The sequence below is a fragment of the Silurus aristotelis genome, assembly GCF_946808225.1.
Source record: "Silurus aristotelis genome assembly, chromosome: 5".
In the NCBI taxonomy this organism is placed as follows: domain Eukaryota; kingdom Metazoa; phylum Chordata; class Actinopteri; order Siluriformes; family Siluridae; genus Silurus; species Silurus aristotelis.
Genome location: NC_139578.1, coordinates 31,328,426 through 31,342,291, shown reverse-complemented (window position 1 = coordinate 31,342,291; position 13,866 = coordinate 31,328,426). Strand labels below are relative to the sequence as shown.

General features: G+C 45.9%; 1 protein-coding gene across 1 annotated transcript in view; it reads right to left on the bottom strand.

Annotated features, from left to right (window-relative positions):
- Window positions 1-390: 390 nt before the first annotated feature.
- ncapg2 (non-SMC condensin II complex, subunit G2) overlaps window positions 391-13,866 on the bottom strand; it is a 25,930-nt gene continuing 12,454 nt past the window's right edge. The window contains exons 6-24 of the mRNA XM_083542653.1: window positions 13,708-13,800; window positions 13,485-13,610; window positions 12,292-12,468; window positions 11,668-11,820; window positions 11,313-11,535; window positions 10,758-10,858; window positions 9,913-10,086; window positions 8,018-8,088; window positions 7,711-7,864; window positions 7,455-7,637; window positions 7,204-7,314; window positions 5,843-5,980; window positions 4,108-4,207; window positions 3,830-4,020; window positions 3,397-3,537; window positions 2,565-2,668; window positions 2,189-2,289; window positions 1,971-2,067; window positions 391-1,025 (exon numbers count right to left, since the gene is read on the bottom strand). Of these exons, the coding sequence (XP_083398779.1) occupies window positions 974-1,025; window positions 1,971-2,067; window positions 2,189-2,289; window positions 2,565-2,668; window positions 3,397-3,537; window positions 3,830-4,020; window positions 4,108-4,207; window positions 5,843-5,980; window positions 7,204-7,314; window positions 7,455-7,637; window positions 7,711-7,864; window positions 8,018-8,088; window positions 9,913-10,086; window positions 10,758-10,858; window positions 11,313-11,535; window positions 11,668-11,820; window positions 12,292-12,468; window positions 13,485-13,610; window positions 13,708-13,800 (2,490 nt within the window). The 3' untranslated portion in view covers window positions 391-973. The remainder of the gene's footprint in view (window positions 1,026-1,970; window positions 2,068-2,188; window positions 2,290-2,564; window positions 2,669-3,396; window positions 3,538-3,829; window positions 4,021-4,107; window positions 4,208-5,842; window positions 5,981-7,203; window positions 7,315-7,454; window positions 7,638-7,710; window positions 7,865-8,017; window positions 8,089-9,912; window positions 10,087-10,757; window positions 10,859-11,312; window positions 11,536-11,667; window positions 11,821-12,291; window positions 12,469-13,484; window positions 13,611-13,707; window positions 13,801-13,866) is intronic.

The following is a 13,866-nucleotide window of genomic DNA, read 5'->3' as shown; positions in this document are numbered from 1 at the left end:
GTCTCCAATCTCCTTAAAGTTGCATCTCCTACATAGAACATAGTCCACCTGTGTGCACCTTCCTCCACTCTTATACGTCACCCTATGATCCTCCTTCTTCTTAAAATACGTGTTCACCACTGCCATTTCCATCCTTTTAGCAAAATCTACCATCTTCTCGAGATTGAATCCCAAAAGGTTCTGTTGTAGGCAGCTAGTGTGCAGGATAGGGTGGAAAAAACGTTCATTTGCACTGACGTAGACTCGTCATTTTTATTATTCTCAGCGCTCGTCAGCCCCGCCCACTCGCTTCCTATTGGCTCACAAATCGGCATCACAACGTTCTGTCCAGTGCGTAGCGACAAGCGAAAAAACAAACAAAACTGTAAAAATCAGCCTTCAACTCACTCGTTATAAAAGCACGATTATATTTATTATTTTTTCTTTTCAAGCAGAACGCATCTATAATGGACCTCCTATATACACGCTATATGGCCAAAAGTTTGTGGACACCTCACCATAAGGTTGGTATGTCCATTTTGGAACATCTCATTCCACATTGCTCTTATAATAAGCTCCATTCTCCTGTGTAGATGTTCCACAAGGGCGTTAAAATAAAGTCAGATACTCGTGTAGGTGAGATGAGACCTGGTGATGCTCACATTCGTCACAATATCATTAGAGCTCAATAGCAGGAGATCTTCCACACCTTTCCAATCCATGCATCTTCATGGAGCTCATATATATATGGCACAGCCAGTTGCTGGTGGGTGTCCAGATACTTTTGGTCGTATAGTGTATAATTGATGTATAATGTACAAATGTGAGTATATGGCAGAAAAGACGAGGGAAAAAAACAACAAAACATCACACACAAACACAAAGAAAACGCAGACTGAAGGCCGACAATTCAGCATCTGGGCATCAGAAGGTCCTTCAACATCAGGGCATCAGAAGGTCCTTCAGCATCTGGGCATCAGAAGGTCCTTCAGCATCAGGGCATTAGGAGGTCGTTCAGCGCGGCCACCGCGCTCTCGTAGAGCGGCCTGAATGAGAAAGAGACGTGTGAAACGTGACGAAATGAGAAAATTCACATGCTGCGTTTTCGTAAACACAGGGTTCCTACGCATTTCAAAATGATACCATAAATTATGATTATGTGTTACGCTACGTTAATATGCTTTCCTCTGAAAACGTGGATTTTTCCGTCTAGAGTTTCTGCAGGTTTCACACTTTATAAGACCATTAAGGATGAAATGTACGACCTGTATCACCTGTAACACACAGGTATGTTGTTAGCGTCACTAAACTGGCACGTCCTCATCGCTGAAAAACTAAATCTGTTTTTACGTCTGAACCGCAGAAACTAAACGGAACGTTCTGAAGTGCTGCGGGGGGGTCGGGGGGGGGGGGGGGGGGTGTTTAGAGAGCGCTACGTTACGTGGACATCGGAAAATGAGGACCCGTTTAAAATGCTTTAACACCTACAACAGCGAGTGTGAGGCTTTTTAGGACCCTGAGGAAACCCCGCGAGACGGCGGATACATTTGAGAAACGCAAGAGACGGAAGTTTCAGTGCGGATGAGCGACTGCTAATTTGTGAAACAGTTGAAAAGGAACACGGAGCGTTTTATAGACGGTCCGGATCATTTATTCGGATCGGCAAAAAAAAGGGGGGAGGAGACGCATATAATTTGTTTTTACATTTTTTTATACGTGTGATTTGAATGATGCAGGATGCTTTTAGAATTTTTCCGCTAGCCGTTGTCGTTGACTGACTAACACGTCTCATTCACGTGAACACACGACGGCTCCGTGTGGCTCCCGAATCACTGCAAAAGCAGCAGCCACAGAGTTCAAATTCCATACGTTTTTCATATTTTTTTTAAATGTGTAGGAACCCTGTATATAACGAATATAAGGCGTGTGTGTGTGTGTGTCTGTGTGTGTGTGTGTGTGTGTGTGTGTGTGTGTGTGTGTGTGTGTATTACCTGTGTGCCGACTCGGGTGGCGTGACACCGTAGTGCTGCAGGATCTGCCTGTGCACAGAAACACTGATCCCTTTCAGATCCACGCTGAACTTCTCCGCTGAACAAAACAAAAATTTTACTGTAAAGCTGTGTGTGTGTGTGTGTGTGTGTGTGTGTGTGTGTGTGTGTGTGTGTGTGTGTGTGTGCGCTATATTCATGCCGGCTATACACACACTCACTTTTCCTCACGATTGCCAGGACGTGAGCGATGGCCGCGAGCCCGCTGACGCTATCGATGGCCTCCGAGTCGACCGTCAAGCTCATCTCAGACAGGAAGCACCTGTGAACCAAACGCTGCTTTCTGATTGGCTGATATTTTCGTCTTTGATCATTATAAGCTTTGTGTGTTTATGTATGTGTGTGTGTCCACGGTTTGTAGGATAAGCTGACCACATACTAAAGTTTTGGTCCCACACACACACACACACACACACACACACACACACACACACACCTCCCCAATCCCCCACAGATTAATTACTGCCTTGTTTGTGTTCAGGATTCGGTGAGGTTTAACTGAGAGGTTTGAGGTGTACGAGTGTGTAAAAGTGTTACCTGGTTACTGCAGGTGATTTGAGGATGGCGGACATGATGGTGCTGGAGAGAGGAGGCAGGTCCGTCACGTTCTCCGGAGCGGTCAAATGTTCAGGATTAGAAATCTTAAAAAAAAAAATAAGAGAGAGAGGGAGAAAAGACATCTCTCTTTTTATTCAGTATGTACTGAATTTCAGGTTCAGCTTCAGGTTCATTGTGTCTTCTGGGAATAAAAATGGAAGAAAGTTCTATGGAGTACAAATGGGACATTTGTGTGTCTACTAGAAGAACTTGTGTAAGATGGAGAACAGGTTCTTCCTGTGTTATGCAGCTCCTTCATGTTCGAGTGTTAGCGTAAGTAACGTGGGATAATTGGGCTTCTGAGCGGTGCAAAAAAACAATCTCATGAGCGATTACTCTCTGCGTTCTTAGTGTTCTCCGTCGCCCACGCCGAGGTTTAATGTGATGCCGAGTGTGAGCAACGATCCAATTTAACACCAGGGGATGAGAAGAAGAGGTGCCTGAGGGGAATGAAAGAGAACGCCGTTCATCTGGACGAGGGAATTTCACACATCTGACAGCAAAACAACTCGACTGATATCAAAGGGAGAAAGAAGAAGTCTCTGCATCGCGATCGTTATTCAGACAGATGTGCTTCTTTATAGAGTTTTCTTCATATATATATATATATAGTTTGGGAAAGAACCACATCTGGCACAAAACATGTCGGATGTCCAAATACTGTATTTCATACACAAATAGTAAATAGATTCTTATAAATATTAATGACTTTCAAAAGGTAATTCTGAATGTGTGCACACACACACACACACACACACACACACACACACACCTTCTGCAGAGTTCTGCTGATGTCGATGATGATGGCGGCGCACAGAGACGAGAAAATCCCAGTCGTCACCTCTGACCTTTCAGATACCAACTGAGTCACCTGCAGGAAGTTGTTTAGGACGTCCCCGGAGGAGCAGCACAGCTACACACACACACACACACGCACGCACGCACACACACACACACACACACACACACACACACACACACTTTAATAACATATTGACAAATTATTTTTTCTTACTTGCGGAAAAAGGAGACACAGAAAGAGAGATGGACAAAAAAAAGGCAGACAGACAGAAACACAGACAGACAGAGACACAGGGAGACAGACAGAAATACAAACAGACAGAGACACACTCGGACAGACAGACACAGACACACTCGGACAGAGACACACTTAGACAGACAGACAGACACAGACAGTCCCTTACCTCCTGACCCTCCTCTTTGTCTCGGCGTAGTCGGTGCGCCATGACCTCCAGAATTTTCTGGAAAATGTTGGCAATGATGCGCAGGGTGACGGACAGCTGCTCCTCCTGTCCCTCTGCATCATGGGAAACGCTGTCCTGAGCCACCTCGGTCAGCAAGGACAGCAGGACAGGGACACACAGATAGCCTTTCTCTGAAAGGGACACACACAAACACACACAGTTGTACATATTGACATGACAACGGTTGACTTTAGCAGTTTAACGATGATGTCACTCACCAGACAGCAACACGTAGGAGCAAAACTGTAGCACGTGGTCACTGAAATCACCGTCTCCCAAAGCGACCTGTATGGTGTCCCTACACACATGCAGACACATCTGTACCAGGAGAGACAGAGAGAGAGAGAGACAGATTAAGGAAATTGAGGATCGCAGAAAAATAAGAAATGTAAAAACACAGAAAAAAATCAACACAAAACATGACATGAAAAACAAAGGAGAAGCAGAAGAGCGAGATAAAGCAGAGGATGATCTGGGAAAGGACAAGAAAAGGCAGGAAAATTGCACAAAAAATGTTAAATGCATGTGGAAACGAGGAGAACCGTACAGGAAAAGCGAGGGAACGGAAAGGGAAGGAGAACAGGAGATGAGCTGTAGGAGAACAGGAGATGAGCTGTAGGAGAACAGGAGATGAGCTGAAGGAGAACAGGAGATGAGCTGTAGGAGAACAGGAGATGAGCTGTAGGAGAACAGGAGATGAGCTGTAGGAGAACAGGAGATGAGCTGAAGGAGAACAGGAGATGAGCTGAAGGAGAACAGGAGATGAGCTGAAGGAGAACAGGAGATGAGCTGTAGGAGAACAGGAGATGAGCTGAAGGAGAACAGGAGATGAGCTGAAGGAGAACAGGAGATGAGCTGTAGAAGAACAGGAGATGAGCTGAAGGAGAACAGGAGATGAGCTGAAGGAGAACAGGAGATGAGCTGTAGGAGAACAGGAGATGAGCTGTAGGAGAACAGGAGATGAGCTGAAGGAGAACAGCAGATGAGCTGTAGGAGAACAGGAGATGAGCTGTAGGAGAACAGGAGATGAGCTGTAGGAGAACAGGAGATGAGCTGTAGGAGAACAGCAGATGAGCTGTAGGAGAACAGGAGATGAGCTGTAGGAGAACAGGAGATGAGCTGAAGGAGAACAGGAGATGAGCTGAAGGAGAACAGGAGATGAGCTGAAGGAGAACAGGAGATGAGCTGAAGGAGAACAGGAGATGAGCTGTAGGAGAACAGGAGATGAGCTGTAGGAGAACAGGAGATGAGCTGAAGGAGAACAGGAGATGAGCTGTACAGGAGATGAGCTGAAAGAGAACAGGAGATGAGCTGAAGGAGAACAGGAGATGAGCTGTAGGAGAACAGGAGATGAGCTGAAGGAGAACAGGAGATGAGCTGTAGGAGAACAGGAGATGAGCTGTAGGAGAACAGGAGATGAGCTGAAGGAGAACAGGAGATGAGCTGAAGGAGAACAGGAGATGAGCTGTAGGAGAACAGGAGATGAGCTGTAGGAGAACAGGAGATGAGCTGAAGGAGAACAGGAGATGAGCTGAAGGAGAACAGGAGATGAGCTGAAGGAAAACAGGAGATGAGCTAGAGAATAGTTGAAGAACAACAGAAGAGCACATGGAGAGAATGGGAGGAGAAGTGCATGAAGAGCAGAAGTGGAGTGATGCTGTGTGATTGGTGATGAATGAGAGGATACAGTGGGACTCAGTAGTGTTTCAATAAAGCCCAGAGGAGTGATAGTGGTGTTTTAATGGAACTCTGAAAGTGATTTCCACATCGTTATATAAAGAATAATCCTGCTGATTATGATCCTTAGTGCCTGTGGGGTATTTTAGGAGCGATTTCGGCCCCCTGATGATGCAGCCGAACAGCCCCCTCAGTCTGCCACCCCGACAGGGGGACGTGGGTGCAGAAACAACAAAAGGAACAAACAAAATACCATCTGTTGTGATTCTTATTCACCTCCACTATTCTCCTGCTCAGACTCAGCTGCTGCTCCGAGATACTGTCGCCAGGAGCAACCAGGAACAGGAGGACTCTCTTCTCCACCCAGTCCATGGACTCCTCCAGTGTGGACAGGAAGTTCCGCCCCTCAGGGTGCTGACAGACAGGAGAAGGCAGTGTTATTATAAATAAACAGAAAAAATAAATCCATAAAGAGATTAAATGTATAAAAAAACTTTGTAGAAGAGACAGAAAAACAGACGGATTTATAGACAGGCAGACAGTTTCATAGACAGACAGATAGACAGGGGAAAAGGTGCAGATGGTTTTATCGAGACAGACAGACAGATAGAAAGGGGAAAAGGTGCAGACGGTTTTATAGACAGACAGACAGAGAGACAGACAGACAGACAGACAGGGGAAAAGGTGCAGACGGTTTTATAGACAGACAGACAGACAGACAGACAGACAGACAGACAAAGGAAAAGGTGCAGACGGTTTTGTAGACAGACAGACAGACAGGGGAAAAGGTGCAGACGGTTTTATAGAGACAGACAGACAGATAGAAAGGGGAAAGGTGCAGACGGTTTTATAGACACAGACAGACAGATAGAAAGGGGAAAAGGTGCAGACGGTTTTATAGACACAGACAGACAGATAGAAAGGGGAAAAGGTGCAGACGGTTTTATAGACAGACAGACAGACAGACAGACAGACAGACAGACAGACAGACAGACAGGGGAAAAGGTGCAGACGGGTTTATAGACAGACAGACAGAGACAGACAGGGGAAAAGTTGCAGACGGTTTTGTAGACAGACAGACAGATAGAAAGGGGAAAAGGTGCAGACGGTTTTATAGAGACAGACAGATAGAAAGGGGAAAAGGTGCAGACGGTTTCATAGAGACAGACAGACAGATAGAAAGGGGAAAAGGTGCAGACGGTTTTATAGACAGACAGACAGACAGACAGACCGACAGGGAAAAGGTGCAGACAGGTTTACAGACAGACAGACAGACAGACAGACAGACAGACAGACAGACAGACAGACAGACAGACAGACAGACAGACAGGGGAAAAGGTGCAGACGGGTTTATATACAGACAGACAGATAGGGGAAAAGGTGCAGACAGGTTTATAGACAGACAGAGAGACAGACAGATAGACAGGGGAAAAGGTGCAGACGGGTTTATAGACAGACAGACAGATAGACAGGGGAAAAGGTGCAGACGGGTTTATATACAGACAGACAGATAGGGGAAAAGGTGCAGACAGGTTTATAGACAGACAGAGAGACAGACAGATAGACAAGGGAAAAGGTGCAGACGGGTTTATAGACAGACAGGAAGGCAACAGAAGTGTATGTTTTAGGAGACTCACTTTGTGTTGAAGGTGGAGGGTGAGACGGCTGTGTAAGCCAAAAGCTCGGAACGCTGTCTCGGTGACTGTCTCGCTGACCTCACCCTCACTCAGAGAGGAGTACAGTACGGCCTACACACACACACACACACACACACAAACACACCAGTTAATCACTAATCATTGAATTGTATTTTATTGTTTCTCTGGTCACATTAGAGCCGTGTGTGTGTGTGTGTGTGTGTGTGTGTGTGTGTGTGTGCACAGATGACCTTCCAGGCAGCGAGGGCAGTGAGCATGGGTGTGAGCTGATCCACGCTCAGACTCAACACGTTGTCCCGAGTGTGGCGTCTCAGCATCATGTACTCCATGTAATCCAGCCCCAACTCTGGTTTTGCCTCCACCCCCGTCTCTATGAACTGCACCCTCTGGGATCCACCCCTGCTCGTCTCCACCTGCGCATGGACGAGACACCGTGAGACACCGGGGCGCTTTATAACAGAGCGGAGAGCAAAGTTGAGTGTGTACCGTGTTGAGGGGCGGGGCCTCGCTGAGCCACTGCACCGCCAGGTCTAACACCTGGCTCACCTGCCCCCAACTACACACACACTCGATCAGCTGACTGTAGAGGGACACTGGTGAGCCGCTGTCCAGCCTCCTCAACTGGGCTAAAACTTTACTCCTGTCTCACATACACACACACACACACACATGTATTTAATGTCGGAACACAATACAGTGTGTGTGTGTGTGTGTGTGTGTGTGTGTGTGTGTGTGTGTGTGTGTGTGTGTGTGTGTGTGTGTGTGTGTGTCTGTGGAAGAACGTCAGACAGACCGGAAAGCTGGGACCATGGATGACGGAAGTAAAGATGCCAAGCGGATGAGTGCAGCTGTACTTCGCTCATCCTGTGTCACACACACACACACACACACACACACACACACACACACACACACACACAAAATGAGAACACACACTACATGTATTTTTACTTAGAAAGAAAATTAGTGATCAGCGCCCTCTAGTGTCCTGAAACAGCATTGTAAATGTTATATAACAGATGATAAAGTTAAACAGACGGACAAACGACAGTTTGATAAACGGACAAATAGTTTGATAGAGAGACCATTTGATAGAATAGTGGACAGAGATATGAACAAACAGCCAGATAAAAAGGCAAACAGACTTTCTATCTGTCTGTCTTTAAAACCATCTGCATGTCTGTCAAACCATCTGTCTGCCTTTCTGTCTGTCCATTAAACCATCCATCTGCCTTTCTGTCTGTCCATAAAACCATCTGTCTGCCTTTCTATCAGTCTGTATGTCTGTCGAACCATCCGTCTGTTGGTCTGTCTGTATGACAAACCATCTGTCTGCCTTTCTGTCTGTCTCCATAAAACCATCTGTCTGCCTTTTTGTCTGTTCATAAAACCATCCGTCTACCTTTCTGGCTGTCTATAAAACCATCTGTCTGTCCATAAAACCATCTGTCTGCCTTTCTGTCTGTCCATAAAACCATCTGTCTGCCTTTCTGTCTGTCCATAAAACCATCTGTCTGCCGTTCTGTCTGTCCACAAAACCATCTGTCTGCTGTTCTGTCTGTCCACAAAACCATCTGTCTGCCGTTCTGTCTGTTCACAAAACCATCTGTCTGCTGTTCTGTCTGTCCGCCTTTCTGTCTGTCTATAAAACCATCTGTCTGCTGTTCTGTCTGTCCATAAAACCATCTGTCTGCCTTTCTGTCTGTCCACAAAACCATCTGTCTGCCTTTTTGTCTGTCCATAAAACCATCTGTCTGCCTTTTTGTCTGTCCATAAAAATATCTGTCTGCCTTTCTGTCTGTCCATTAAACCATCCATCTGCCTTTCTGTCAGTCTGTCTGTATGACAAACCATCTGTCTGCCTTTCTGTCTGTCTCCATAAAACCATTTGTCTGCCTTTCTGTCTGTCTCCATAAAACCATCTGTCTGTCCATAAAACCATCTGTCTGCCTTTCTGTCTGTCCATAAAACCATCTGTCTTCCTTTCTGTCTGTCCATAAAACCATCTGTCTGCCGTTCTGTCTGTCCACAAAACCATCTGTCTGCTGTTCTGTCTGTCCGCCTTTCTGTTTGTCTATAAAACCATCTGTCTGCTGTTCTGTCTGTCCATAAAACCATCTGTCTGCCTTTCTGTCTGTCCACAAAACCATCTGTCTGCCTTTTTGTCTGTCCATAAAACCATCTGTCTGCCTTTTTGTCTGTCCATAAAAATATCTGTCTGCCTTTCTGTCTGTCCATTAAACCATCTGTCTGCCTTTCTGTCTGTCCATTAAACCATCTGTCTGCCTTTCTATCAGTCTGTTGGTCTGTCTGTATGACAAACCATCTGTCTGCCTTTCTGTCTGTCTCCATAAAACCATCTGTCTGCCTTTCTGTCTGTCTCCATAAAACCATCTGTCTGCCTTTCTGTCTGTCTCCATAAAACCATCTGTCTGTCCATTAAACCATCTGTCTGCCTTTCTGTCTGTCCATTAAACCATCTGTCTGCCTTTCTATCAGTCTGTTGGTCTGTCTGTATGACAAGCCTTTCTGTCTGTCCATAAAACCATCTGTCTGCCTCTCTTAGTCTATCTTCCTCTCTCATTGTCCTCTTTAACGTTTAGAATCGGACATGATAAATCCTCATCACTCTGTTCTGACAGGAATCCTTAAAACAATTAACTTTGTTGATGACGATGAATAAAAGACCTGAAAGACGCGCAGGTACTCGGGCAGGACGGAGGCAAACTTGGCCGTGGTGTACTGCAGAGCCTCCTGGTTGAGCTGCAGAGATTTCTGGATGCTCTGCCACAGGATCACCACCAACTCCAACAGACTCGCCATGACCGCCGTGTCCTTTACCGTCAGCACGTCCTCCAGCACCTACTCAAAAAAAAAAAAAAAAAAAAAAGAAAGAATTTCTATAATTATTAGACGTGGCCCTGATCTGATACAAGCAGGACTCACAATTTCAATCTTTATTTTATTATTAATATAATAAAGATTATATAAAATGATATTAATTTCTGAATATGCTGCTCTAATTTATATATTATTTAGCTGTTTGACATTCTACACTATTGAGCCTAAAGTTTGTAGACATGTGACTGTGTTTGTTTTGAACGTCCTATTGTACATTTAGCCCCCATTCGTTCCTATAATAACCCCCACACTTCTGGGAAGGTGATGCACTAGATTTTGTGGAGATCCTTCAGCCAAGTCCTGAGGTAGGGTGTCCTGATACTTTTGGCCTTAATAGTAATATAATGGTATGTATTATAAAACTCGTTCCTGTGACATAATAAAAAAAATTCATTTAATTGACATCATTACCACAATTTCACTGGTATATCGTATATTTAGATCGTAATATCGATATTTCTATCGTATCAGTGATGCCGTTAAACCGCAAGTGGATTATGAACAGAAAAACTTCGGACGCTGTATTCAGGAAGGACACAGTGATTCTGGAGGAAGGATAATGTGTGTGTTGTTTTGGAACGTGAGTGAGTGTGTGTATGTGTAAAAGAGAGAGAGAGAGAGAGAAATCTAACCGAGTTGTTCTCCTTGTTGCTGCAGACGGACTCGTCTGGGTTTTCTCCCGTCTTCTGGATGCAGGCGTTTAAACATTTACGGATCATCAGCATCAGTTTCACTGCATCAAACAAGAGACATGAACAAGCGAACAAGCAAACAAACCCAACCTCTTAGTCTTAGGAACTTCTTGTAATATCGATACGGCCAAAAGTATCGGGACACCCGGCTTTTACAACCGTCCATGATCTTGTTCACTTATTCTTGGAGATCTGAACTTGTTCCACCACTAAGATGCACCTGTGCACAAAGATCTGTTTTCCATGGATTACAGCGGAAGCTCTGATCTCCTCGACCCTATTGAAGACATAAATTTTTTAAGCTGCCTGCCACCCCTGGCCTCCTCACCCCCGCTCTGACTTTCCTACCTGGCTGAAAGATCTCCACAAAACTCAGAAGAATGGAGGTTACTATAAGGAAGCTCAATATGGAATGGAGTGGCTGGGTGTCCACAAACTTTTGGCTGATGTTCTGTAATATCACACACACACACACACACACACACACACACATACCTATGTTGGTTGGCGCGGTGTACATGTAGGCATAGCGGTAGAACTTGCGCGTGGCTCCAGCGTTCATCTGGATCATGGAGACGCAGCGCTCACACCACACGGTCTCAGGCTGTGCTACAGGCAAGAACGAGCTGAAGAGCAGGTTCACGATCCGCTTCGACACGCACGCCGACTCACGCTCCAAACGCACCAGCAGGTGCTCCATGGAGCACACCTTCCAGAACTGCGCACACACACACACACACACACACACACACACATTATGTGTTAAGTATGTGTTTACTCTCGATCAATCCCTCAATCTCCTTCTCATACACACACACACACACACACACACACACACACACACACACACCTTGGCTGCACGAACGGCTTTGATCTTGAGCAGCAGGTCAACGAAGGCCACTCGCACTTTCTCGGAGGTGTCGTGGAGACTCAGCTTTAGCGCCGGGAGCAGCTTCTCCATCAGGGGGTGGCTCAGAGGGTTATCCAGGATCATCGACATGCACTGCGCGCACACACACACACACGCCATGATAAAGCGTCTTTAACGTGGTTAGTCAACACTCTTGGCATAAGAAAAAAAGAAAACGAGTTAATAATAAAAAGGTTACTGGAGGTTGAAGAAGATGGGAGAAAGAGGATGAAGTGAAGGATAGAAAACAGAGAGGAAAAAAGAATTGGATGGGTGGTATAAACAATAAAAAGAAGAAGAAAAGGGGGAAATGGAAGAGGAAGAAAATGGGGACAGGAGGAGCAAAAAAAAACACGAGAAACCAAAAAATAAGGAGCAGAAGAAAAAGAAGAAGAAAAAGAAGAAGAAAAAAGAAGGAAGGGAGAAGGAAATGAAAAGAAGAAGAAAGGAATGGAAGTAGAGAAGAAAGAAGGAAAGAAAAAGTAGTGTGCATTGAGATTTTGTGTATAATGCAAGTGTGTGTGTGTGTGTGTGTGTGTGTGTGTGTGTGTGTGTGTGTGTTACCATGAAGACGGCGCAGCGGCAGTCAGGGCTGCTGGTATCTGATGCGAGCTCCAGAAGTTTCTTCAGCAGGTCAGTGATGATGGAGGAGGGCAGCAGCTCCCAACAGCGAGACATGACTGAACACGCTCCTAACACTGCTGCACTGCGCACTGAGGGGTTCACATCCTCCAGCAGGGTCTACACACACACACACACACACACACACACACACACACACACACACGAGGAAGAAAAGGATGAAAAAGAGGAAAAGAAAGATGATGAGAATGAAGAGAAGGAGAACATAAAGAGTGAAAGAATAGGAGGATGAAGAGGAGGAAGAGAAGGATGAAGAAGGATGATGAAGAGGAACAGAAAGAGAAGATGAAGAGTGAAAGAGCAGGAGGATAAGGAGGAGAAAGAGAAGGATGATGAAGAGGAACAGAAGGAGAAGATGAGTGGAAGAGCAGGAGGATAAGGAGGAGAAAGAGAAGGATGATGAAGAGGAACAGAAAGAGAAGATGAAGAGTGAAAGAGCAGGAGGATAAGAAGGAGAAAGAGAAGGATGATGAAGAGGAACAGAAGGAGAAGATGAGTGGAAGAGCAGGAGGATAAGGAGGAGGAACAGAAGGATGGAGAAGAGGAACAGAAAGAGAAGATGAGTGGAAGAGCAGGAGGATAAGGAGGAGGAAGAGAAGGATGGAGAAGAGGAACAGAAAGAGAAGATGAGTGGAAGAGCAGGAGGATAAGGAGGAGGAAGAGAAGGATGGATGGAGAAGAGGAACAGAAAGAGAAGATGAGTGGAAGAGCAGGAGGATGAAGAGGAGAAAGAGAAGGATGATGAAGAGGAACAGAAGGAGAAGATGAGTGGAAGAGCAGGAGGATAAGGAGGAGGAAGAGAAGGATGATGAAGAGGAACAGAAAGAGAAGATGAGTGGAAGAGCAGGAGGATAAGGAGGAGGAAGAGAAGGATGATGAAGAGGAACAGAAGGAGAAGATGAGTGGAAGAGCAGGAGGATAAGGAGGAGGAAGAGAAAGATGATGAAAAGGAACAGAAGGAGAAGATGAAGAGTGGAAGAGCAGGAGGATGAAGATGATGAGGATGATGAATAGAAAGCAGAAGTCGTCACAGTCACTGTTCATATGATAGGATGATGATGAGGACAATAAAGAGAGGAAGTGACATCATCACAGAGGAGGAGGAGGAGACTCACGAAGAGCGTATCGAGTTGTTTCTGCACGAGCTCATCCACTCTCTCACTGTTCATGCCGGGGTCGTGGATGGGAAACGCCTCGGTGAACAGCAGGGTGGCGTTCGCTCGCACCTCCGCGTTCGCCGCCTGCACCACACACACACACACACACACACACACACACACACCGTTACACTACAGTGTGTACAGGTGGTGCTCCGCCGAGCTCCGTCCTTCATCTCACCTTCAGCGCTTTCCACAGCACGGGCATGTAGAGGCGGTGCAGCATCTCGTCCACACCCTGACGGAACTTCTGCTTGTGGAAATACGCCAGGATCTGCAGCACAGGAAGTGACATCAGCACACAGGGAGAAGTGCGGCACGTCCGCCATGCAGACGACCA